The sequence below is a fragment of the Haliaeetus albicilla genome, chromosome 11 (genome assembly GCF_947461875.1).
Source record: "Haliaeetus albicilla chromosome 11, bHalAlb1.1, whole genome shotgun sequence".
Classification (NCBI taxonomy): domain Eukaryota; kingdom Metazoa; phylum Chordata; class Aves; order Accipitriformes; family Accipitridae; genus Haliaeetus; species Haliaeetus albicilla.
Genome location: NC_091493.1, coordinates 30352511 through 30378297, shown reverse-complemented (window position 1 = coordinate 30378297; position 25787 = coordinate 30352511). Strand labels below are relative to the sequence as shown.

The 25787-nt window shown below is 43.4% G+C and overlaps 1 protein-coding gene and 2 long non-coding RNA genes across 7 annotated transcripts; 1 reads left to right on the top strand and 2 right to left on the bottom strand.

The window, feature by feature from the left end:
* Positions 1-1081: 1081 nt before the first annotated feature.
* LOC138687782 (uncharacterized) lies at positions 1082-4643 on the bottom strand. Its single transcript, XR_011326901.1, has 2 exons — positions 3953-4643; positions 1082-3531 (listed from the first exon to the last, which is right to left on the bottom strand). It is a non-coding gene; the product is annotated as an uncharacterized lncRNA (long non-coding RNA).
* Positions 4644-5889: 1246 nt separating this feature from the next.
* Positions 5890-25745, bottom strand: PDCD4 (programmed cell death 4). 5 transcript variants are annotated; one of them, XM_069796964.1, is made up of 13 exons: positions 25596-25745; positions 20951-21095; positions 19665-19761; positions 16014-16310; positions 15343-15437; positions 13450-13563; positions 12949-13170; positions 12585-12682; positions 10995-11109; positions 10134-10241; positions 9088-9198; positions 7971-8110; positions 5890-6626 (listed from the first exon to the last, which is right to left on the bottom strand). In XM_069796964.1, the coding sequence occupies exons 3-13, from the start codon at positions 19702-19704 to the stop codon at positions 6566-6568; spliced, it is 1401 nt and encodes a 466-aa protein (XP_069653065.1). In that variant the 5' UTR covers positions 19705-19761; positions 20951-21095; positions 25596-25745; the 3' UTR covers positions 5890-6565. The 5 variants fall into 5 exon arrangements, with proteins under 5 accessions (XP_069653065.1, XP_069653063.1, XP_069653066.1 ...); XM_069796962.1 differs by having other exon boundaries at positions 25497-25690; XM_069796965.1 differs by having other exon boundaries at positions 25430-25674.
* On the top strand, positions 6624-14141 carry LOC138687781 (uncharacterized). Its single transcript, XR_011326900.1, has 2 exons — positions 6624-7217; positions 13858-14141. It is a non-coding gene; the product is annotated as an uncharacterized lncRNA (long non-coding RNA).
* Positions 25746-25787: the final 42 nt, after the last annotated feature.

Below are 25787 nucleotides of genomic sequence, written 5' to 3'. Positions count from 1 at the left end.
CTGACTTCTGCATACAAAAGCTGGGACTTCATAGTAGGATCCAGCGGTGCTGGGTAAATACAAAGTGACGTAAGCGAAGCACAAGTCTCAGATTTTTTCCACTCAATTAAATAAAGATAGCAAGAGAGACACTGAGCAGTGCGTGGCGGCGAGAAGCTGGAATAATTAAACAATAATATGACAGACGGTGCATTTACGGGCAATTACAGCATGCCTCTGCTGGCACTTTAAGGCACAAGGCCAAAGACTTAAGCGATTCAAACCACACAAGTAGAGCAGTAACCTGGAAATGCCAGTTTAGAGCATCTGGCTTGGGAGCCCAGAATGGGATTTACACGTAGCAATAAGACAGGCAGTCGGGTCTCTCATTTACCAGACACTACTGCTAGAGATAGAGCAGGAAGAACAGCCCATCAAAATGCTGTTTCTGTGTCCCTTGGATAATACATTTCCAGGCACTTTTACATATGTAGCAGTGAAAGACAGATCTTCACACTGAATAAGGACGTCTCCTTCTTGCCTTGTGTGTACAGCTTAAGGATACCACTGTATCAAACAACGACAGATTTAAAATACGTGTATTCAGAAAGCTCAACTAAAAGAAATCATTCATCTGTCAACTCCCTTCCAAAAACAAGGACTGGGTTAAACATCAAGCTATCAAGCTGCAGGCTCTGAAAGCATTTGTGATTCCCTCAGGGAGTCACGCAAGGCTTTCTGTTCCTCGCCTTACCCTACCCAGTAAACCCAAACCACCTTCCTCCTCCTGTCTCTGAAGATGACGGGCTCTGTATCCCATGGTACCACTCAGCAGCTTAAGGGGACAATTGCACGAAATCTGCACGTGTATTTTTGAAAGCATTGGTATGCATTATTCAACAGACGTCACAGTCATGCTGGTACACTACATTTCTGACCTCGTCAGCACATATAGAGGTGAAACAAGCTCTAGATTTTTAGAAAGGGAGAACTAAAGAGGGAGAGATCTGCCTGGAAAGCAAACACAGATCAGATGTCATTAAAAGCTTCTTAAACTGACAACAAAGTATTTACTTAGAACAGAAATCACCTTCAAGATGGGTAATTCTCATGGAAGTGGCTTTAAACACCCCATGTCTGGAGCTACATGATTATACAAGGCTCTGAACCAGATTTTTGTTTTTAAAGTAAGGACTTGATTCCAGACTTTCTTGTCATATGGAAAAAATGGAAAACATGAACTTGAAAGGCTCAAAAAGCAGAATGAAAATAAAAAAGCATTTAAAATGTATAAAGACAAAAACCAAGCCTCATAAACAAATGGGACCAGCAACATTGCTTCACCTAAATGCTTTTTTCTTCTACTTAGTAGGAGATGTTTCTCAAGACTTAAAATAAGTGTTGTTTTGTGTCTGCAGGGCTTTCAGCGAGCGGCTGCCATGTTACGAAACTCTCTGGATTCCAGCAATGCACATCTCTGCTGTCTGCTGCACTCAGAGTATCTGGGAAGAGGAGGAGGAAAACAAGCTTATCATTTATAAAATTATTGCTGGTTTTGTGGTTGTGAGGCTTTCTGCAGTGTACAAGAATAACTTGTTTGTGACATCAGTAAAATAAGGATAAGCAACCTAGAGCGCATTGTCCTCTCCGTGGATACCACTGTCACGCTTTGTCAAGTAACACTGGGTTTTATCTGAAGGTCAAGTCTCAGGACTTTAGGAAGCTGCATGCCACGGGGACACAACTTGAGACCTGGGCATCATTATGCTGTGCGCAAGGACGGTCTTGTTCTGACTTCTCCAGCTACGTGTAGTGGCACCAAGACAATGCACTGACTCAGCATGGTCCCACTGCAAGTGCACAGTGCTCTTCCCAGACTGAAGGGTTTTGGCAAAGTATTTCAGCTTTCTAGCTATTTCTGGCAACTGGAAAGGCCCGTGAGAGAAATGAGTGTATATTCGAGCACATGTTGACCAGAGAGGCAGAAAAATGGCAAAAAATGGGGTATAACTACACTTTCTTTAGCAGAAGAAAAGATTGGGTCTCTCATCTGTAATTGGAAAACTCACATCTTCTCTTGTTGTTCCTCTTCCAACAAAACAAGGGGAAGTAGGTCCTCTGTGCCATGCTTTCCCCTCCTATCAACTATGGCTAACACCAGTCTAGTGAATAAATGCCAGCCTTACTCAAAGCTAAACCCATTCCTGTTTTTAAGGCATTTTGAAAACTACTATATTAAACTGTAGACAATGCCCATGCCTCTCCTCTCTTTCATCCAGTCCTCCCAGTCCTGAAGGTGTTAACTGTGTTTTTTCCCAACGGAAAGAGGTGTCTTAAAAGCAGACTTACTAGAGACTGTCGAAAACAATCTCCACAATCATGCCTGCCCCAGTGCTATCAGCTTTCTAGATAGGCTGCCAAGTTGGCATTTGACTAGCTAAGAAAACGGATTTAGCACACGATGCCAGATTCCACTTCTCAGTCACTAAAATGCTCAAGTAACAAACTGAGTTGACCGTTGTTTCTTATCACCAAGCAAACAAACCCCGTTGGCAGGAAAACTGCGTTTGGGAAGTGATTCCCTACGACTGAGATGGGCTCTGGTTGCTGTAAATGCCAATTCTCACATAATGCTGGACTCCAGGTGGTCATCAGCACTGTGAAGGACACTGTCAAAAAACCTAGCCTGCAATTTGATTTCAATGTCTTGCTTTCAGTTCATCTTCTGTTGCTCTGCAGGCCATATTCATTACCACAGGAATAACTGCTGGTTTCACAGTGCAAGATTCTCAGTCATAACTGGCTTTTACATTCATTTTTAGCCATAGCCATATTTAAGATGCTGGATCAGTTTTTAAAAACAAACAACCAACCAACTACCAAATTACTGATCTGCAAATTGCATGTACTGTTTAAAATGCCCCGGTCTACAAACATCCACAGTCTTCATAAGTCAGTCCCTAGTCCTTTTCCTTCCAATCAGTACAAAATACTAATTGGCACACAGACTAGCACACCAGACAAAAGAGATTTTCCCATTGAAATCAGTGGGAATGCTTCTGTGCACTTCAAAGGGTAGAGAAGGATGTGCCAAGCAAGCACATCCATTTTGTAGCCTCATCAATGCCAATCTTCTGACCTGAAAGTGGAATATGTGAATCACACAACAAAACGAGCCCACTTCTGTGCTGCCCCAGACCAAGCCAGAAGCGTTATCTTCAGCTGATTCCACAAACAGCAGGAAGTAGGAGACCCGCCCTCAGCTTCTGCAGGTTCTCTGCTGGCCTCCAACCCGACAAACAGGCAAGACTTCAAGTGAGGTGGAAGCAGGCTACCTGAGGGACCATCAGTTTCCTACTCTAGGTTGCCCTAGAGGAAAAAGGAAATAGTTTTGGAACAATACAGACAAAGGCCTTAACTATCAGAGAGGTGCCGCTTACTGGAAGTCGAAAGTTTTATCACAGGTCCCCCAGCAAACCGAAGCCTTGGATCCCGTAGCTCACCATGTCCACAGTGGGGTGCCTGAGCTAGCGGAGGGAAGCACGTGGCCAGCTGCATCAAGGCAGAATGGAAAAGAATGATTAGCAAAAATAATTTTCTCCCTCATTTTATTCCTCCACGGCCAGTCCCTGTGTGGTAGTACGAAGCGACAAGCTCTCAATCTCAGAACAATTAAAGGAATTATCACTGCCTGCTGAGGCTAGGTTATAGCAGGATTACAAGCCTTAACTGTCAATCCCCAAGCAAAGGCCAAGGCAGACAATGTGTGCAGGGCACACAGGCAAGCTCATTAGCAAAATCTAAAATTACAGCACATCCCGGAATCGGGACGGCCCTGAGGTATCGCACAGACACGGGGACGGACAGTCGGGTGAATCTTCCTCCACCGACCCCGGGTCACGCCACGGCTTCGCGGTGGGGGATTTCTGAGGGAAGCTGCCACCAGCGGCGAGCGATCCTCCAGAACGCGAACCTGCCGGGGTGCGGGGGGATCTCAGGTGCGCTGGCTGATCAGGTTTAGCGACGTTTAAGCCCTCAGCGTTTAGAAAGACACCGGCTTTTACTACTGTTTACATTTTAAACAGTAGCGTGATTCACGTCGCGAATCCCGAGGCGCTGCCTGAAAATGAAAATCGGAGCGTGTACACCCTGGCCAAACCCGTCTGTTAGACCGTGTCTGCTGAGGGAGGGGAGGGAGGGTATTTAAAAAAAACAAAAAATAAACACACAGAAAAGCCCCGAAGCCCGAGCTTCGCGGCGAGGAGGAGCGCAGACCCGGCGAGGCGCGGGCGGGCAGGCAGCGGCACGCCGCGGGGCCGGGCAGGCCTACGCGGGTTGAAGGCCGCCGCCCCGCCGAAGAAGCCCCGCCGCGGCGGGCGGCTGGGAGCGGCCGCGGGGGCCCGGCCCGGCCGGGCTCTGCGCGCTCCCACCGGAGCGAGCCAGGCCGCGGCCGCCCCACCGAGCCCCCGGCCCCGGGGCAGCCGGGCTATCGCGCCCTGCGGGCCCGGTCGCCCACGCAGGGCCCCGCGGCGGCTGGCGGTGAGCCGGCAGCCCGGCCCCGCTGCCGGGGCAGCCCCGGGGGAGCCGCTCCCGCCCCGCCCGGGGCGCAGCCGCGGGGCTGCCCCGACACAGCAACTACAGTTCCCGGCGGGCACCGCGCCGCGCAAAGGACTACGATTCCCACCATGCGTTTGGGCAGCCGGGGCGCCACCCCGGGTGGACTACAACTCCCAGCATGCACCGGGGCGCCCGAGCAGGCCTGAAGGCCGGGCGTGCGGGGCGAGGCGCCGCGCAGCGCAGGCAGGGAACTGTAGTTTTCTCCGCGGGAAGAGCGCCTCCCTCCTCAGCACCGCGCATGCCCGTACGGGCGGCGCCAGGACACCGCGCCTGCGCGCCGCCGTGCGGCAGCCGCCATGCCGGAGGGGAAGGCAGCGTTCCGGGAGGTGCTGCCCAAACAAGGTACCGGCGGCGGGCGCGCCCCGGCAGCCGGCCCGGCCCGGCCCCGGCGCTCACGCACCGCGCTTCTCTCCCCTCGCAGGGCAGCTGTCGGTGGAGGACGAGGCCGCCATGGTGCTGTGCAAGCCCAAGGTGCTGCCCCTCAAGTCGGTGTCGCTGGAGAAGCTGGAGAAGCTGCAGCGGGCGGCGCTGGAGGCGGCGCGGCCGCCCGAGGGGGCACCGCCGACCCGGCCCTAGCCCCCGCCCCGGGGAGGGCCGGCGGGCACCGCGCCCTGCGGCGGCCGCACCCGCCACTCGCAGGTACCCGCGCTGTCAGGGAGCTGGGGGATCGAAGGCTGGCCGGCCGAGAAGGCAGGAGGGGCGGCGGGAGCGGGGCGGCGGGAGGCGCCTTCTCCGTGCCGGCTCCGCTCGCCGGTTTCCGACGCGCCTCTGGGCTGGCCGAGTCCGACGGGCAGCCCGACCCCGGTGGGCGCTGCTGGAGGCCCAGCCCCAGGCGGGCGAGGGGAGGAGGCGGGTGACCCAGCCCCGCCGGCCGGGTCGCGTAACGGCGTCCCAGGTTCGCTGGGGTGCTGCAGCCCCGTAACGCCGACCACCCGCGCGTCCCAGCACCGGGCGTCTTTGACGCGAAACTGGAAAACTTAAGGAGGGGCTCCAGTGCGTCGCTGTTAGAGGGTCTTCCCTAGATGCATCTTGTTCTTGAGAAGGGGCTCGGCCAAGCTGCGCCGTGCGGGCACGCTCAAACTACCTCTGGGCCAGCCTGGACGCTCCTACGCCCGTCACTGGTTTTCAAGAACACATTTGGTAAATACCTACCGTGACATTCATTGCTCAATGCTCAAATGTAATACAAAAGGGCGGTGTGAGATGTACAGCTTAATTGCACACGCTGCAGAGATTTGAACACAGTTAAATTTGCTCTTTTTTAAAAAAAAAAAAAAGGGCAAAAAGGAGAGCTTCACAAAAAAATATTTTTAATATGTTGTGCCAGAACTTTTCACTTTTCCAGTTACATAAAAAAAAAAAAAGAGAAGTTTGGTACATGGGGGCTGAAACCAACCAGTGTTCTCCCCTGGAACAGATGAATTAATCTTATGACCCAACTCCATTGTCTTGGGTTCTTTAAAACAAAGAAACAGCTATTTTTCCTCCCAAAGCACAGTATTTCTTCAGCAGCAATGGAAATGGGATCACAGCAGCTTAACTTGACCCTTCTATAAAGCTTTGTATAAACCAGTGATTTTTATGACGACAACACTGTCCTTGAAAGAAAGAGCGACAGGCAGACGTTGATGCAAACATGGAATGATTAGGTCATAAACATATGGCACTTAAAAAGATAGCTTATTTGAAGGCACCACCACAGCAAAGTGGCCAGTTGTTCTACTATATGCCCAAAGAAAGAAGTTTTCTTCCTGAAATTTATAAAACTATTTTAAAAAAACAATTTGTACCCAAAACATGTGCTTTTAAAAAAATATGAACTGTGCTAAGCAACTCTTTAAAATTTTGGTGTATTATATATGTGTATACATATATACATACACACACCAAAAAAGGATGCATGTTTGTATATATATAGATACCTATTTTCCCTTTAAACTTTTAAGGCTTCAGGAGCTGGTTCTCACATTCAGTAGCTTTCTAGCTTAAGACGACCTCCATCTCCTTCACTCACAAAACGCTTTCTGCCCCTGTAAGAAAAAGCAGAAAGTATCTTTTCAGTAATTCAAAGTAGCATCAGTTGGTTTTTTTCTTATCACTGAGAAGAATCTTCTCTTGGTCCTGGGAGTCACATATAAGGTGTGCAAGCTCAGCAAGATTAGCTGACATTCTTGATCACTGGTAAATTGCTTAAAAATCCATCTGAATCTTACATCGAGGTTTATTTGCAAGAAGCTTTTCAAAATTTGCGTTGTCAAGTGCCTTCCACTTTGCTCACCTTTTAATGTTCACATGTGCAAAAGATGCTAGCTTGAAAGCCTAGGAATGGTGGTTTTCTACCCAAAACTAAGTACATAAGCCAAAAACGCCTCTCAGTGTATAATGGTAACTGAAGTATAATCAACCTTTTGTTGCAGTGATGACTTTCAAACCTCCCATACCACAAACCTGCAAAACACTTGATACCGAGATACATACAAACTCAATTTTAAGTCTAAAAGTCCACAAATGGAGGCTGGTTTTGATAAAGACACTAACATTTCAAAATTTGAATTTATCACAAGCTGTCAAGATGCTTTAAGAAGCCTAACAAAACACCCAAACTGGAAAAGATCTGTCTAGTAAGTAGTATTATTCCCGATGCATAAAATTGCAAGTAATAGTTTTAACATCATATTTAAAAATTTACATGTATTCCCTACATGAAAGGAGACTTATTAATTGTATCGTGACCAGTAAGGAGAGAACAGAATACTGATAAGCTACAGTTCAAACAGCATCATTTACACTATGAACAGTAACAAACCAAAACCACTATACAAACCACATGACAGACAGACACAAAGGGATCAGGTTTGTAAAACTTATTCCACCTAAGTGTCCTATTCCTTTTTACATAAACATTAGAATTGGATGTCTCATCATAGAACTCTATTCTTGCCATTTGGTATATTTAAACCATTTTTTAAGCAATTTCACACACACACCTCACTGTAGCTGACAGTTTTCCACTGTCACCTACATGGATCATTGTGATGCCTGAATCTTCCATCTCAGTACTGCCCTGATCTCTGCCGAGCAAATCAGCAAAACAGAGGAGAGGCAGGTCTTCATTCTCTGGAGAGCACACAGACATGCTGCCTGGGACTCACCATAGGCTTACTTTCCTCAAGTATTTATCCCAGCCTCCACATAACAGGTTTCACACCAGTGGAGCTTCTTAATAAACTTCGTACCAGTCCAACCCTCTGTTTCTCCATCCTCCATAGTTTCCAGTTCCAATCTGTAATACTTTGGTCATAAAATCCTGCTTTCTGTTACCTAGAATGGGAACAAAAGGCAGTGCCTTCACCTATCTACAATAAAACAAGTACCTTGAAGGGCAGAGGTCTCTCAGTGGTTTGGAGATTATTCCAGCCTGAAAGCATTCCTCTACAAACCGCTCAAGCACAGAATAGGAGTGTGGCACATCCAGGTTAATATCTGGGATTTCACAGTAAACTCGTTCATAGCCCTACAATGTAAGAATTCAAATAATGATCTGGTTATTCTGTGATAACAAATTTTTTAAATACCCTTTTGCACTCAGAGGATTTATTTTTCAATATAGTTTCATCTATACTATGGACAGTTTCAACAAACCTAAAGCAGAGCAGCTGCAAGTCAGTGGAAAAGGAAGGTATACCAGCCACTACCATCGTATTACACAACTACCTATCTACATAAAAACATCAGGTGAATTTTTAACTTTAGAAGTCAGAAATCCAGACAGTACAGAATGTGTGTGTTAGCCTGGCTGCTATTGCATGGCTAGTAACACAAAGAAGAAAAGGTAATTTTTCTTCCATGTAAATGAACAAAATGTGGCCACAAATCACCACAACAGTTTATGCAGTAAGGGAAACACTAGTGACAACCACAGATGACTTCATCGCTTCCTGCCAGCAGTATGGCTGGGTAAATTTTGACACCAGTCTTTGTGTGGTACCCAATTTGCCCTGGGACAGAACAGCTGTCTTATATTCATACCTAGAAGCAAAGCCATGGATGATCCCAACTGTGCAAAATATTAGCTGTTCTAATTGACGTGTAATTAAGTCAGTCCTTATTGTACTGCTTTAATTATGAAGAACTACTGGATAAAAAGAAAAATTTATTTAAGAAAAATGAAGCTATATTGCAGCATTTTAAATGATTAGGTTTAACCACTTAATTGCATAAAAGCAGTTGGAAATCTTTGATTGAAGATTCAAATTTTCTGTACCTCGCAGTTCTACAGAGAGCTACTGCTCGGAATTCATTTGTACTTCTGTCAGTACGTGACAAGCATTGTACATGCATCAGTGACAAATTATTTGTATTGGATACAGAATAACCATGGAGAACTTAAAAGTAGCAGTCAGCAACAGAATACAAATAGTACTTAAAAGATGGTAAAAACTAGGCAAATTTTGGAAGACCTTACCAAAATTCTCTAAATGCCACACTTACTCTTTTCATTTGGTCCATAGTAATGACAGAAGACCTCCAGAGAGACTTGAACAAATCCAGTATCATTTTGAAGGTCTTTTCTCCAGTTGACTCCAAAACCATCACAATGGCCTAAAACAAATCATGCAACTGTTTTAACTACAAAGAAAACAGTGGTTCAAGTACATGTCATGTAAGTGTTATGAGGAGGTATGGAAAACCAGAAGGGACTAGATGGAGTGAAAAGCATTGCCTTTCTGGCTCTGGTTTGAGAGATACATAACTACATCCATATGGTTGCTGCAGTACAGAGGCAATTAATTAATTTCATAAAATTACTTTTGTATCTATGATTATTTTGTATCTGTGATTCTAGAAGAACTTAGAAGTTGAAAATCTACAAATCTCCTCAACCCCTATCAACTAAAAGGATTCTGCTTTTCTATTGTGAAGGAATTTTCTAAAAGGAGTCCATTTACTGAAAAGTAAATTTTGTAGATTGTGGGTGTTCAGCTTTACTGGTAAACAACCACTTCCCAATTTGGCAGATAAAGGAGTACAAATGGGAACAGTCTCCCAGATACAGCAAAGATGATCTTTCGCTCACCTAGTCTGGTTCTGAAGTATCTCAGAGCTTTTACAAATGTGCTAGATGAAAAGGAAGCTCTATAGCTTAACAAAAACAGGTAACACCCATTAGAACACCTAGATATCTGAAACTAAAAGGAAATAAACACCAAAACAAAGCATGGCTTTTTGCTGCAATTCCTCAGCAGAAAATAAACTGAGCTCTTCTTTTTCAGCAATCTATAATAATCTGAATTCAGCTATTTACCCAACAAACAAAAATTAATTCTGGATCTTCCCAGAGTTAGCAGCAGCTTACTTGTTGCAGTGTGCACACAAACCATTAACTTTACACGAAACAATTTAGTTACTCAAATAACATCAAAACAAGCAATCTGAGCTTCAGATTCCAGTTATATTATTTGCATGCCCACATCAAAACAAAACCAAACCTGTTGGTATTATTGACAATTATTAAAGGGACTCTGATTTCTGCTTACTTCATATACAAGTTCATGGTGAAAATGGGGTACTTCCAGTTCCTGAAGGCAACGTTCAGCTTCTAGTACATCTCCAGAAAGCAAATACTCTTTCAGCAACATATCAATCTATTGAATTTTAAAACAAACAAAAAGCCCAACACTAATTAGGTACAAAATTTAAAAGCTGTCAACTGTTTTGATAATCTGCAATCAACCCAGCAGCAAGCTAGTTCCTGAAACTTGTTGCATTTTTATAAATGTAATTAAATTGAGACGTTATCAGCAACCTGAAACACAGTGTAAGCCAAGTAGCTATCCATAGTGTTAATACAGACACACAAGCACCAAAAACATTGCTTTAAAAGATGCATATCACCAGAAAAGGTTAATATGGGTATGATTAAGTTTTATCTTCTCCCCTGAACTCCTATCTGTTACACTCAACTTAAAAATTATAACATGACCTTTTCCTTTAAACCTGCCTACTTCATAGCACGGATCTCTAAACATTCCCATTTCTTCCACTCTGAGTTATTACTGTGCTTTTAATCAGTGATGCCAAAAAATAATAGTTTATCTACTTTAGCCAGTTTCATCTTGGCTCTTCTAATTGCTTCACCATTTTATATTGTAAGCTCTTAAAAAGCTAAGTGCTTAAAGCAAAAATAAATGTATACTTGCAATACAGAATATGTACTAGCATGTTCCCACCACTGACAAATACTATAAAATCAACAAAGTTATCTACATCAGTTTTTAAAAACTACTTTGTATAAATTTAAATTACAGGATATATGTATCTTTTTGCTCTATACCAAACAAGATAAGCTTAGACAAACAGCAAACTCTAGAGAGGAGAGTTCTGTAGAAATCAGCTACCTCTTTAACAAGGTGTTTCACAGACTGTTGGCCACCTCCCGATCCCCACACGTTGTCTATACGCTTTCCACCCTTTGTCATACTCAGCAACACAGTAGCTCGGTCCAGCGCAGCTCTAGAAAGCAAAGTTGGTGTTTTAAAAAGTTATTACAAAACTTCATTGAAAGACATGTGTAACTTTCCCCACTGCCACTCCTCTTTGGGCAAAGCAACCAGATCCCTGAGAAGAGGTCAAGGTTAGCAACTCCATGGGGACATCTGGATCAAGAAGCCAGCAAGCTAGCTCCGCACATTTTCTTTCTGCCACCTTTACACTTCTGGTTATACCATGCTAAGGACTGGTAACAATGCTGCGATGGTAGCTGATCTGAATCATCAGTGCAGAACATGAAACATCCTCACAAGAAAGAACTTAGTATTTTCTTATGCAGAGACGGATTCCTCCAAGAATGCAGCTTGGAACATGTATCTCAAACAAAAGAGGCTTAAGTTGCTTCCACACTGAAGAACAGCTTTTCTACTGAAATTATTTTCTGTTTCAATCTAAAGAATTATGCCAAAATAGCACTTCAGGAGGCAAATACGTAGTTGCAAAAAGATAGCATGAACTAGGAAAGTTTGCCAGTTTGTTGAGAAAAGAATGAAAAAGGAAGTAAGGTGAAAAAACTCAGATCCAGTTAAGACCATCCAGCTAAAGAAGGAACAGTTATCCCAATCCTCAGACTGGGGGCTAGCCAATAACAATAACTCTATTCACCAAGATTTAACAAGCAGAAAAGACTGGCCAAGAAATAGCAAAGGCAGCAAAGCATCCCAGATGTGCAGTATGCAGGCCACAGGAGACATCTGTATAACTGACAAGACAATTTTCACAATCTGAACCCTCAAGTCAGGCAGCTAACCATTTCCCTTCCTTCTAAAAGTACCCAACTATAATCATTACAAAGGGAGCTTTTAGAAGCTTCAAGAGTTCAGCACCTCCATATCAAGCCTGAAACACACACTTATGGGGGAAAAAATAATAAAACATGCCTAGTTATTAAAATATCTTTCTTTTTCAGAGATTGCTCCTTCAAACTTCTCACCCTGACATGGAAAACAATTATACTTCTTGATGAATAAAGCATTACAGAGAAAGTCTGGGAAAGCACTGCACAAGCTTCAAACCTTTACAAGGCAAAACAGTTAATCCCTTGTGTATTTCACAACATATTTACAGCAGCTGTCCTGATGCTATATTTACTCATTAATCACATTAAAGCTTTTTCTAAAGACAAAATCTTCCCTAATCACTTCTTGTTTCAGCTCATTTTTTTTCACCCTCAACCATAAGCTGGACAACAAACCTGACAAACTGAAGTCAAATGTATTAATAGATTTTTCAGGCACTTTCAGTGTTTCTCCTCTGACCTGAGTCATTCTGGATTTTGTTGTTGCAGACTTTGTGGTTTTCTTTTTTATCATTTTAAATTAAAAAATAAGAAGTTATAGAGAACCACATGATTTATCCTGAAGTCCTAAAATCCAAATCATCATTTTTGGCATTTGGAATAGAAAACTGTAGCTATGTAGAGAAAACAAGAAAGTTACCGAGCTTGGATGCAATCCACAGTGCCTTTGTAGCCATCTATGTAGGTACTGCTTAAAATCCCATCTCCAACAGCTCTAGCAATAAACTGGCCCACCAACTGCATACAAAACAGAAGCATTTTTAATTAAATGTTGAATTTCAAAGTAGCTCTAAGTAGACAATTATAATGTGCTTGGTTTTCAAATTTTATTTAAACAAGCTATCTCAAAGTAAAAACACAGCCTAGGAAATTGGTAGGAGATTACAGACAGCAAGACAATCCAATTTTTCAGAATAGAATCTATTTTAGTTTACTTGATCAATTTTAGCCACAACTTAAAAGAAAAAGCTTTTAACTACTAGCATAAAACTTTACAAATATACCTGTGGCGCCCTGGGAGAATCCAACACCAATTCAGGTAGTTCTTTAAGCAGTCTATCAAAGGATTTTTCCACATCAGTTTTGCTTACTACTGTCCCGCAAAGGTCGGAAATAAGCTTAGATGTCATTTCCCGATGACTAGCCTTCCCCTCTAATGCCAAGGAAACAGCCAGCACTGGCACACTGTATTTCATTTCACCAAGGTTTAAATCCTTCAGCATCTCCTAAGTAAGATTTAAAAAAACAAAACAGATTAAAATTTCATAATTTTTATTATATCAATATATATTATATAAATGTTACAAATACATAAATATTTATATGCTTATGTTTAGATTTACATATACACTTCTGCTCATGTAATGACTATAACTGCTTAGGTATTCTTATTGCACATTTCTTGCCACCATCTCTATACACTTATTTATAGCTAGCAGTTGGATCCCCTTGTACACTACAGGTTTGCCCCCTAAAATAAAGAAATAAAAAGGCATGCAACATACCGAAACTTCATTAGTATCTCCATGTTCAAAATACTCCTGTATGATTGGTGTTAAAGTTTTTTCAAATGCTCTTTCATCCAGAGGTAAAACTACTGTTTCATAGACACAGTTCTCCTATTTTAAAAGACAACAGAAGCATATACCCTTTTGTAAGCAGTACTGTCTCTTCTTACATCTTTTGCAGTGCTAATAGCATCAAAATATATCTTCTAAATCCTTAATACTTTAGTCTTGATAGTCAGTATTCTGCCAGAAAACATAACATTGTGTCTTAAACATTAAAGTGCAGACAATACTGACTAAATGTCATGCTGCTTATATTGCTTTTATTTTTAATTTACTGTTAGTTGAGTTCAACTGAAAGGCTGAATTTACTGTTACTATAAACACTCCAAACTCTGTTCCTAGGATTCTGCTGATACCATATGAACACAGAGTTCAAGTAGCAATGTAGTATGTACTGAAGGGAGAGCAACAGAAGCTCCTGTCTCAGCCCAAGAGTTAGCTGTGCCACAGGACAAGATACAACTTTCAGCACCTTTCCCTGCAAATGGTACTCCAGTCCCTGACAGCAAGCCTGCCTGCTTTCCCTCTTCCTTAGTGACTGCAGGACCAGACAGGCAATAGCATGTACAGATCAGAGAAACAGCATTTTCAGAATATTTGTGAGCGAAGACATTCCCTAAGGGGGGGGGGGGGGGGGAGAATCACACAGCAACTGCCTCCTGTATAACCTGGTCCTGCAGAGTTCCAGCACAACCAGATCTCCCCACCATAATTCAGTTCCCTACTCCTCACAGACTACAGAAGTAACATTCAGAGCAATGCTACAGCTCACAGAAATCTGAACAAAGAAGTTTTCCAACTAATGCTTATTGGAAGGAAGGTTTCCATGATCAAGAAGTATAGCAGAAGTCCAAAAGCCTATTGTTCCATCACATCAGTCTCCATTCGCAACCTTAGAAAAGCTAAGCATACGGAAGTTCCACAGAATATTCACTCTTCAATAAACTTTCTTTTATGCACTCATCAGCTTCCTTTTTAACAGCTAATCTGTTAATGTAAAGCATTGCACTGCAGGGAAAAAATTGATACTGGAAGAAGGTTTTGATATTCCAATATACCATCCTCTCAGCAGCTATCGCTACAGCGAACAGCCTCTGCTCAAAGGACACCACCATCGCTCTGCTTATGTTACACAGAATTTACTTACGGTCTCACAATTGTATTGATCTCAGAGACCTTAGTAATACGTGTTTGTAATCGGTGTTTCCTTTCCTCAGTGACTTAATGTTATAAAGCACCCTTTCCCAGTAAGCTTTTTTTTTTCCCCTGATAATATGGCCGTAAGATATCTTCCACAATCTTCCACAACATATTCTAAATAAATACATGTAAACAAAATATCCAGGCTATCAACTTTGCACTAGTTTGAAGTGTTTATACCAAGTAGATACAAGACATTGGGAGGGTTGGGAATACAGGGAAGAGAAAAATCCATAAAGCATACTGTCCCCTACTAAACTCCCAACTTAAGAAAGTCTGTACTGCATTTTTAACATGGTGCCTGTTTGCAATATAGAGCAGCATTGCAACATTCACCTCAATGGGAACCAGCAGTGAAGAACACACCCGGTAGAAGGGTGCTGCCTAATCAGGCACAGAAAGAGGGCTCGTGGGGTAAGATTTGTGAGTATTACACTGTGACACTTCTATGCCAGTTGTCTTTAACTAGCCAATAATCCATTCTTGAACATAAAAATTAGCATTTAGTCAAGCCAGGGTGACATTCACATAACTCACAAGGTCAAACTTCCATTAACATAAGCATCACAGCAATTGAAATCAATAAAGGAAATAAAAAACAACTCTGCAAAGAAATTATTTGCCTACCTGGTCATCATCGTAATTAGGATCCTTAATATCTACTTCTTCTACATCATACACTTGACCTGGTGTTCCCCAAACTCCTTTACCACCTGCTCCACCTGGCAAAATACGGGACAGTAAGCAAGGACCATCAGTTTACAAAGAATACTTCTGAATTCAACCCAACATTCTTTCACTTAAGTGATATATCAGTGCTTGTGCCCACCTCCTGACTCTAACAATACACGCTGAAAAGGGTGTGCTTGTATGTCAGGTTCCCACTTTAGCAACCAGTCTTTTCATCACTTTGCAGTAAGATACAAGAAGCAGTATGAAACTGCACAAGAATTACTGAAGGTTGAAACTGTACTTTCAAACATAACCATCCTTTAAGTTTGCATTAATAACAATCCTGTGAACCACCAACAGTTCAAATTTGTGTATTACATTTGCTAAGAAAAGGTACTTACCTTAAAGACAGAAGTTAATTGATGAACACATAAAATTTTCTCATAAGAATGCCACCTACTATTAGCTCCTATTGCCACCTACTATCTAACATAAAGAACCAATGCCTGCAAAGAGACTGCAGTTTATGAAAATGATTCCCAGTGGAAAAAAAAAAAAACCAAACCCCTATGTTTTGGACAGAATGTATCTTTATCACGCTACTCTCTTCACTAAGCTACACCAACCTTTCTTTGGTAGACCTCTTCCCTTTCCAGACCGGGATCGCCTGTCCAGGAGTCTCCCCTTTGGGCTCGTTGGTACAACTCCAATCTTCAGTGTCTCTCCATTGTCACTAACAGAGTCTCCTCTCCCAGAATCTCTAGAAGAATTTTTCCTCAAACGTCTCTTTGCTTTAGCATTTATTTTGGCTTCAGTAATTGAAGTTGCAGGAATCCAATTTCCATTGATTTCAGTCTTTCGTTCCTCAGACCCACCATTTTCTTCATCACCGGAAAATGGAGCATCACTTAGATTCTCAAGTTCTTAAAAAGGAGACAGAGCAAAAAAATCTGCTACACTTTTAAACAGTTTTAAGTTAGAATACCAAAACACACTGCATTTTAAAAGGATTACAAGATTAAATAGAACTCATATTTCCAACAGTGTTCAGACAAATGATGTTTTTAAAATATGTCTACACATCACAGTAATAAGGAGTTCCTTATTCCCCTGCACAAACTATCCATAATCTAAGCAGAGCATATGTCAAGAGTTGGAAAGCAAATGAATAAACCATTTATGAACAGGTAAACCACAGAAAACCCCACCCTTGTTAAACAAAAACTATCAGAACTCCTTAGTACACAAGATCTAAGCGCCTAGTTCTCACGCCACCCACTCATCTCTTGATTTAGAAACAAACAGAACTGCCAATACAGTGAATTCTGTAAAAACTCACTATCGTTAATAGACTAGTCACCAAAGTGAAATTAATTTCCTAAATCATCCGCCAACATTCCCCTCATTCAAGGAATTTCAAACACAGCTCACCAACTGGAAAAGTAATGATTTAGACTTACAAGAATACAAAAACATCACTACTTTTATTTTTTCTTTTTGAAGTTATGGGAAAAAAATGCTGTTTAATACAAAGCCTGGGGAGTTCGGCAACAAAGACTCATAGAATAAAGTCTTTTGAAACAGTGTGATCTCTCTTGTCTATGGATTGCCCCTCACTGCAGCTTCTGTCAAGACTGCTTCTAAAATAGCCATGGTTTATTCCCCAGCACAATCATATGTAACAGGTAACTAGCTTTGCTTCATACCCAACGAAAACCACTCACCACTTAAGGACCTGTGAATGTCTCAGAGCACTGAGAAGTGCAATAGTTTCACTCTTTCGGGAAGTTAATGCACATTTAAAATTTGGATCTAAAGTCTTTTATTTCACAAAGTTAGGATGTCCCCCACCTGAACTGTAAGGTTCAGCAGAATGTCTTATTGAGAGCATTATGAGCAAAAGCCTCAAGTTCTTCCCCTTCAAAAAAAGCACCTGGGGACCTATTTACATTCCAGTTACTACCCTGGGAGTCCTTGCAAATTGGAAAACACAAAAGCAAAGGGAACAGCCTCAGCTCTCTGTTATACAGCCTTTCTTTTCTTGAGGATTCAGCAGTCTCAAAGACAGAACCTACAGCCCGAACCCTAGGTAAAGTACAACGATGAGGCACACAGAAGCTGCTTTTCCAGCTGTGCCAAGCCTGCTTTACAGAAAAGTTCACTGCCACAAACGCGGAATATGAATAGTATTTAAGATTTGTATTTGACCTTAGCTGAATGTATTACCTCACCATTCCAATACATTCTAATTAGCAACGTTCACTTGGCAATACTTCTCAGTACTATATTTTTTCAATTCAAAACAGGTTCCTGAAAAATTGTTTTGAAAGCAAAGTGTACCAATAAAACATTTCCAATCTCAAAGCATTTACCCATATCAAAGAGGACACTACACTACAAAGTGAAGAAAGTTTGATGATCTTCGTGATCAAAGTAGTAACATTTAGATACTAGTGTTCACAGATATGAATGCTATAGCTGAACAATAATGCAGCCATTCCAGTCTAAGCTTCATCTTTCCACTCATTACTCCCACAAAAGCATTCCTTTTATGCTTGCAGCAAGCTAAATAAGAAAAGCACGCATCACATCCAGGAAAAGATTCCCCACAACAAGCTTTCTCAGTTTGTCTAACATTTTAATAAAACAATGAGAGATTTGCATAAGGCTGGGGGGTGGGGGGGTGGCAGGGGAACAAAACCAAACAGAACAGGTTTCCTTCCTCTCATTCCCCAGGGAGACCCCATCAGCACAATCAGTTCATCTCAGACAAACGAATTTAAATAATTCTTCATGTCCACTCTCACATGAATTTCTCTAGTTTAGACCTGCAATCCTACTGTCCAGGAACTACACTCTTAAATGCCCACTTAAGTCTTTCTCAGTTTCCCAAGAAAATGGCCAACAATTAACATAAGTCAGTCCTGAATCTGACGACTAAGAATAAAAGGGAAGGCTACAGTCCAACCTCCTTACACAATCCTGATCTCAGGTTCAAGACTAAAGGAAATCCTCCACAGGAAACATCCAACCCTTAAGACTCGATATTTCTCACTGTGTTACTAAACTGTTTTTTTATATAACACTATCACTTCCAGCTGCAACCTCCTTCTCCATAATACTATAACCAACTGGCCCTCCACTATTAGTTACCTAGTTAGGGTGAAAAAATAGATAAAACAGATATACTAGTTTTCAACAATTTTCTAAAATAAAATAAAATAATTTTATAAAAAGTACATATAAAATGATGCAGATCTTCCTTTCAGCTTCTCATTTTTACATCATATAACATACACACACACCTACATAAGCAGTAACAGTGTTTTATAAACTTTAAGACTTTGCTTACTATAGGTTAAAAAGTTATCCAAATTCATCTTATTACCCTGCTATTAAGCCTAGCAGGCACACTTAAAATTTGTGCCTTTACAATGCTACCTTAATTAACAAAGCATTCAGCAAGTACTTACCTACATACAAATTTAATTTGACCAAATTAGGTCAATTTAGACATCTAGTTATCCAAATATAATTCTAAAATGCTGAGAAGCAATGTATCCTCTACATTAAACTAATTCTGGTTTAAAATAAGAGGTCATATGGAGCATGTTGCCACTTCAACTACATTACATACCATCTTAACATATATACAATTTTTTTCTGAAAAACATTTAAAACCTACAAAAACTTCAGTATAAAAAGGTCAGTGCAGATCATCACAACCTTTGGAAGACACAGAAAACAACATGAAACTGTGTTAACTTGACTAGGCATCATAAAACACATTCGTGATATGGACAAACCAGTCAATTTCAGGGCAGTCTCTAACACATATTCGATAAATTTTCCCATGCCAGCCTACTTCCAGTCAAGCCTTTCATCGTGTGTTTCCTCTAATTTTAAGCTAAACAGCTACAGAAAAGCAGAATTTGTACCTCTCAAATGGACCTACACATTTTACTTTTGAGCTTATTCTTTTCTTCACAGCAGCACTACCTGAAGTCAGGTGATAAGGAGTCTAGAGCCACTATTATTTAGTAAGTTAAAGAAATGTTAACTTTGTGATTTTAACAAATATTGAAGTAAATGTAATCAAGCAGGATACTATGATGCATAATTGAAAGAAGTATTCTGTAAAGTTTTGATGAGGATTTTTTTTTTTTTTTTTAAACCAGTACTGTTAAAAAATTAACAGGTAATACAATTTTTCTACAGAGAACACTTCAGGTCACCCAAGCAATTTTAAGTAAGAAAATACAGATTATATTACGTACCTGTTGGGGTAATATAAATGTGCTCCTTTTCTACTTCCATAGTTGCTTAACAGAACTGACTGTGAAATGTGAAGTCTTAACGTTTCCCCTCCAAGGCCTAAACAGAAACAGAGAAGCTTAGGCCAAGAAAAGCACTAGACCAAATCTTAAAGTAGTAAAAAACTGCAAAGGCTTCACTTACAAAATACAATGCAAAAATAGTTTTTTTAAGGTTATAATTAACTATCAGTAACCACTGAAAAGTTCCTAAGAAGGTAAACAGTGTAACATGAGACAGCACCACCCTCAAACACATCTATCTAAGCCCTGATGTCTTCACAGCTCTCAGTTCTGTTGCTTATAAAGGAGGCACCAGGATAAAAGCCGTTATTTTAAAAGCCCCCTCTATGCAGCTTTTTTTAGGTGATAAAAGCCACCTCTATCAACTTAGACTGTCCTATTCTGCAAAGTGGCTATCTATATAAGCATACAATATCTATGTTATAATTGCAACCACAAGAAAAATGTTCTTCAGGTGAACTGTACTGATAAAATGGTACCAATTTATCGAGTTCAGACCAGCCCTTAGAATACAAGCTATTTTTTGTTCCTACCCTCAAAGACATAGTCTTTATGTTTTACTGTACGGATACATACAGCTGTCGAGCTTTCACATCTGTGCTTCTGCACCCTTCAAACACTCTTAACAACCACCATTCAATCTGCAAAGGATAAAGCTGAACACTTCTCTTTTTCTGTTATTCTTTCTCCCTCTTCCTAGCAGCTGCTGTTCTACAAACCAGCCTATGTCACTGTGAAAGAGATGGCATCATCCATCTTTCCTTTCTATACACAAAAAATGAAGCAGCTCCAGAATTCCCCATACACTTTTTCACCTGCAAGATTTTCACACATCACTTCGTAGTCCTGTGAATATTACTAGTATTTGTGTCTGCCCCGTAAGAATTCAGTGGCTCTTTTTTTCCCCTTTCTCACCCTTTGCTGCCCTGAAAACAGTTTACTGTTGAATGGCAAGATTGTGACACAAAACGACAGCACTCCCTTCCCCTTTTCTCTTCTCTTTCCTTGTTTTCCCCTCTTATGCCCACTTGCCTACCACAGACCTATTAACTGCAAATGATTCACCACAGACCGTTGGCAATAAAGAAACTCTGGTTTAGGGCACAGTATCAAGCTGTCATGATCTTGCATTTCCTAATGCCAACCCAAACAGTTAACAGCTTTGTGCAATAAGTCGTCCTCCCTGCCCCACACCAATTTTTAGATAAACATTTTTTCTGAGTTACCTCAATCAATCATTCAGGAGTTCTCAAGTGTTCCCAGTCACTGTTCTTGGAGATTTTTTGTATGGATCTCAGTCTAATCTGAGCAAACTACCTTGTAAGAACAGTTTTATTCTTCCTAATGGAATGTTCCATCAGTTGTCCACCTCTTTGAAAAACAAGACAAAGGACAAAACCTGTATTACAAGAACAATCATGACTTCCATCATTTGTAATCAAGTCCTAATTTGCAAGTAGAGAAATACTTTTTCCATATAGGACCCTAGCTGAAATTCTCCACCTATGGCAATGTAATAAGTAACAACACAATTTTCATATGCTGTCTTTTTGAGATTCAGCACCCTGCTTTGTAACAAGGATGACAGAATAACTGAACATTACAATTCATGTTGCCATACTGATCAGGAGACATACTCTCAATTTAGCAATGCACCCTCTCATTAACTCAAGCCAACAGGTCTGCTGGAGCCTCACGATGCTAGTATTTATCACTGTGTCAAAAAAAAAAAATCACTTTGTATTTTGCAGAGTTATACCACACAGTACTACCAATCAACTACAGAACACAGCTTGAAAACTAGCATTAAAACCATCAGAATAAATAACCCTCAAATTTTGTTAGAAGAAATAACAGGGAACAAAAGGGAGAGAAGTGAGTTTAAGCATCTGTAAAACAAGAATGCTGCGAGAGATCTTAAAATTAATCAGTGATACAAATAATAAAGTAGTTCAGGAGACAAGGGTATTTCCTAAGTCACTGAAAACCACCAATAAAACACGCTGAACTCTGTGCTCACCACCACTGCATGTAGTTCATCTAAATAGGCAATTCTACCCCACCAGGCAAATAGCGGCAACTGATCCTTTAGGAACAACACACGCTGCAGAAGAAAGCTTCCAAAACTTATCAAGACCTTACATCCATGGAAAACATCCCTGAGGAACTTCCACATAGCTTACACGATTTTTCTCTCCCCCCTAACTTTAAGCAAACACTCAACACCGAGGCTTTGGAGACCTGCAAACAACAGCTGTTGTTCTGCTGCCACACGCAAGGATAACCAGGTAAGATTTAGCTACCCCTACAAAACCCGTGCCGCTGGAAGAAATCAATGGTGGAGCAACTCCGGCCCTTAAAAACAGGCGGGACTGAGGGCTGAAGGCCGGTGGGAGCCCGGCTGCCACAGGGGCCTGCCGCCACACGCTCGCACGGCGGCATAGGCCTGGCAACCGCTGAGCCGGCCCGGCCGCGGCCGAGGAGCACCCGCACCTCACGGCATGTGCCCTCAGCAACGCTCCCACCGCCGGAGGCGGCGACGCGGGGCTCGCTGCGCAGCCAAACCCGGCTGCCACCGTCGAGGGACCGCACGCGGCGGGGCAGCGAGAGCGGGGCAGGCTGGCCGGGGGTCAGTCAAGGGGGAGCAGCTCCTCACGGCGCCAACCGCCCCTCAGCGACGGCCCCGCGGCCTGGCCACCCCCCACGCACCCTGCCTGGCCGCGCCGTGCCCGCCGGGAGGAGGCAGGGCCGCCCGCGCCGCGCCGGGCCGGGCCGGGCCGGGCCGCGCCGTCTCCCCTCACACGCCGCGCGCGGAACCGTTACCGGCGGCGGCGGCGGTCCGCGTGCCCGGCCGCTCCGCTCCGCTCCCCGCCGCAGCCGCTGCTCGGCCCCGCCCCCCCGGCCGCGCGCGCCCCTGCCTGCTTGTTTTTGTTTTCTTCCCCCCAGCGACACGGGCGGCAGCGGCGCCGCGGATTGGCTGGCTGCCGCCCGCCGCCGCAGCCAATCGGCAGGCGGGGATGCCCGTGGGTGGGGACGGGAGGGTGTTCGGCCCGCAGGAAAAGGCAGGGGGAGAGAGGGGGGAGGGCGAAACCATCTCGGGGGCGTCGGCGGGGAGGGAGCGGGAAGGAGCCATTCGTGCGGGGAGGGGTGCAGGAGGCCGGTCGGTTGGGCCCGGGGTCCTCGGCGGCGCGGCCCGTGAGGCGACGTCCCGTTGAGCGGCGGCCGCAGGCCGCGGCCCGGCCGGCTGGGCACGGCGACCAGCGCCGCGTTCACCGGGGAGGTGAAGGAGGTGCCTCAGTGTGAGAGGGAGCCGGAGAGACTCCTCGGTGCAGCGCTGCCTGCTGCTGCCGCGGGCAGCGGCTGGGCTCCCGCCCGCTCAAGCCCTGTCCTGCAGGCCCTGTGGCGCGTACCGGCCCACTTGGGGGGCCTGGCCTGGGGGTTGAAGTGGAGCTGGCTTAAGCTACCCGTGTAGGTGCGTGAAGAGGTGTCCCTTGGCGCTACCGCACACACACCAGGCCAGCAACTGCCACTTCCCTGTCAAACGTAGCCCAGTCCGCTCGCAAAAGCGCACCAGGTCATCCTCTCCTGCCTTCCTGACGTTTAGGAGGATCATGAGCGTCCATCAGCAATACCTTGGACAGGTTTTAGGTTAGATCTGAAATGACAAACCCTGGGATGCAGGAGAACGGTTGCACCCAGAGACCATGTGAGGGGATGGGTGGGGTGAGTGTTCGCAGGGCCAGTGACAGAACCTGACCGGGAAGGCAAGAGCCCTGCCTCCACGGGCAGCACAGACAGCCATGGAAAACCTTGATAGCTGTGCCTGGCTCCTCTTCGACATTGTGTCCTCCTCCTTTAATTAGAAATCAATTGGGGTTTTTTTTCTGGAGCAAAACCATCAGAAAAATAATGTATTGCCTCTCCTTTGTGTTGCTCTCAGCTAACGTGGGGATTTCAGACCTTTTACTCCCTCCCTCTTCACACAGGACACCTCTACCTTCTCTTCAGCATTGGGTGTTACAGGACACGGGTTTAGGCAGGGGGACTGGGAAATGCCACAACTGCCTCAGATTTGGCAGACAGGATTCCTACTGTTCAGTCAATCCAACAGGTAAAAGGTGCTGCAGCCACCCTCTCCGCTGCTGAAACTCTTTAACAGAGTGCAGGTTTAGGATTGACAGCTAAACCATGCATATCCATCCACAACCTTCCAAACTTTCTATCTTATTTTAGTTTACATTTACCCTGTTTATTCTATACGCACTGCCTGAGGCCAGACACCTAATTAGAGATGATAGTCTCCTTTCATTGTCATGTATTTTGCCTCCATTCACAGTCTCTCCTAAAAACTCAGCTAACCCTTTGTTTTCTTTCTGTATTTTGTCACTCCGGAGAGCCCAAGCAATAGCAGTCCAGTGCTATGAGGGAAGCAAATAAAGATCCCTTCTGCTTTAGTACTTTTGCATTGCAGGTTTTTTCAGCTGCCAGCAAGAGAACCCTCCTCAGTTAATAGATGATGACTTGACTTTTGTAGTATTTTTACATATTTTTCCAGTATAATTCTAACCCAAATCAGTGCACATTTGACTGAAATAAGAGCCAAACTTTCCTTGTGTAAGAGCCTCTGAACTGATTTACTGGCCCAACTCTGCATGAATCATCAAAACTAGGTTTAAGAATTAAAATAATAGTGATCTGTTAAAAGAATGTGCAGCACGATTGCTGTGTTTTTAATGATAAATACTTTCCCATCAGACAAATGACAGAAAGAAAACCTTTCTTGTTCATGAAGACACTGAGTTGCAGACATTTTCAAGTCAGGACAGTTCAGCGTGCTCACACAAGACTTTTTTCACATGTAACCTAGAGGCAGCCTCAAAAGATGTTGTTTCCCCATCAATCAAAAAATAATTTCTAGTTTGCTCTTTGCACCTCAACTGACTAGCATCTACCAAGCAAACCACTACAGTGTCATCACCGAGATTTGGAAAATAAATTCTAGCTATTAACATAGATCATGGAATCCAGCTTCCACTGCAAGACAGAAGAAGGGCTTTAAAGAGATTTTTCAGCGAAGAGGAAAGACGTGGCAGAGAAACTGGAACAGTAACCACAAGAGAAGATGCCACAAAATACCACATTAGTGCATCACGCCAACTACACCTTTTAAAGCACAGTCAAGAATTGCTAGAGAATTTTCTGGTAAAATTTAGGACTGGATCACTGGCCCAAAAGGTGGGTCAGTAATCAAAAGAAGATTAAAACCCCTGAACCATCCAGCACACCTCCAGACAAGAAAATGGTGTTTTTTCTATCTTCTGCTGAATGTCTCTATTAGCAGCTGTGTTATCAATCACTGGAAATCTCATCTAGATTTGACTGCACATACTGTCTAATTTCTAAAACACTATGACCTGAAAAAGGGCTGACATCCATGAAAGAATATTTGTATTTTTCCACTGTGTCAACCGGTCTGCCAAAAGATATTGCCTCTTTTTGCCTTTCTAACCTCAAAACCGCCTGTAATATTTAAGAGCCAGCTGATCACATGCTAATCTCTGAGCTTGCTCCCTCCTGGCCTCCCTCCCCCAGCCGCATTAATAGCAAACATACCACCAAAATCCCCATAAAAACAAAAGAGCAGAATTCCTCCTCCCATAGGAAAAAAAAAAAACCTCTTTCGACCATTTCTGGCCAATTCGCACCTCGAGGCAACCCGTGCGGGCTGCGCAGCTCAGCACCCGCTCCCCGACACCTGCGTCCCGGGTTTACCTGCGCCCAGGACCTCCGCCACGCCGACCCGCACCAGCGGGGACCCACTGGCCTCTACCAGGACCCTCCTGAGCTTCCACCCCTAACGCCGCTGATCACCTGGAGCAAAATGCTTGCGCGGAGGTGAGCAGGTCACTTTCTACCCTCCTTCCTTCCTTCGAGCCTGCTGGGTTGTTTTCAAACTCTCCCCTCCCTTTCTCACATGCTGGCCAAGCCCTCCTGTAACACCCAGGGGAGGAATCCATTGGCTGAAGTTGCCCAAAACGTGTGGAGCAGCCCTTCCCCCCGTCC

Bases quoted from the DNA above. Each gene is read 5' to 3' on its own strand.
- PDCD4 (XM_069796964.1), bottom strand. From the start codon at position 19,704: ATGGAAGTAGAAAAGGAGCACATTTATATTACCCCAACAG. The intron at 12,683-12,948 runs GTATATTTGTAA...TTTTGTATGCAG, and splicing joins ATTCTCCCAGGGCGCCACAG to TTGGTGGGCCAGTTTATTGC. The intron at 11,110-12,584 runs GTAACTTTCTTG...TTTGCTTTCTAG, and splicing joins GTGGATTGCATCCAAGCTCG to AGCTGCGCTGGACCGAGCTA.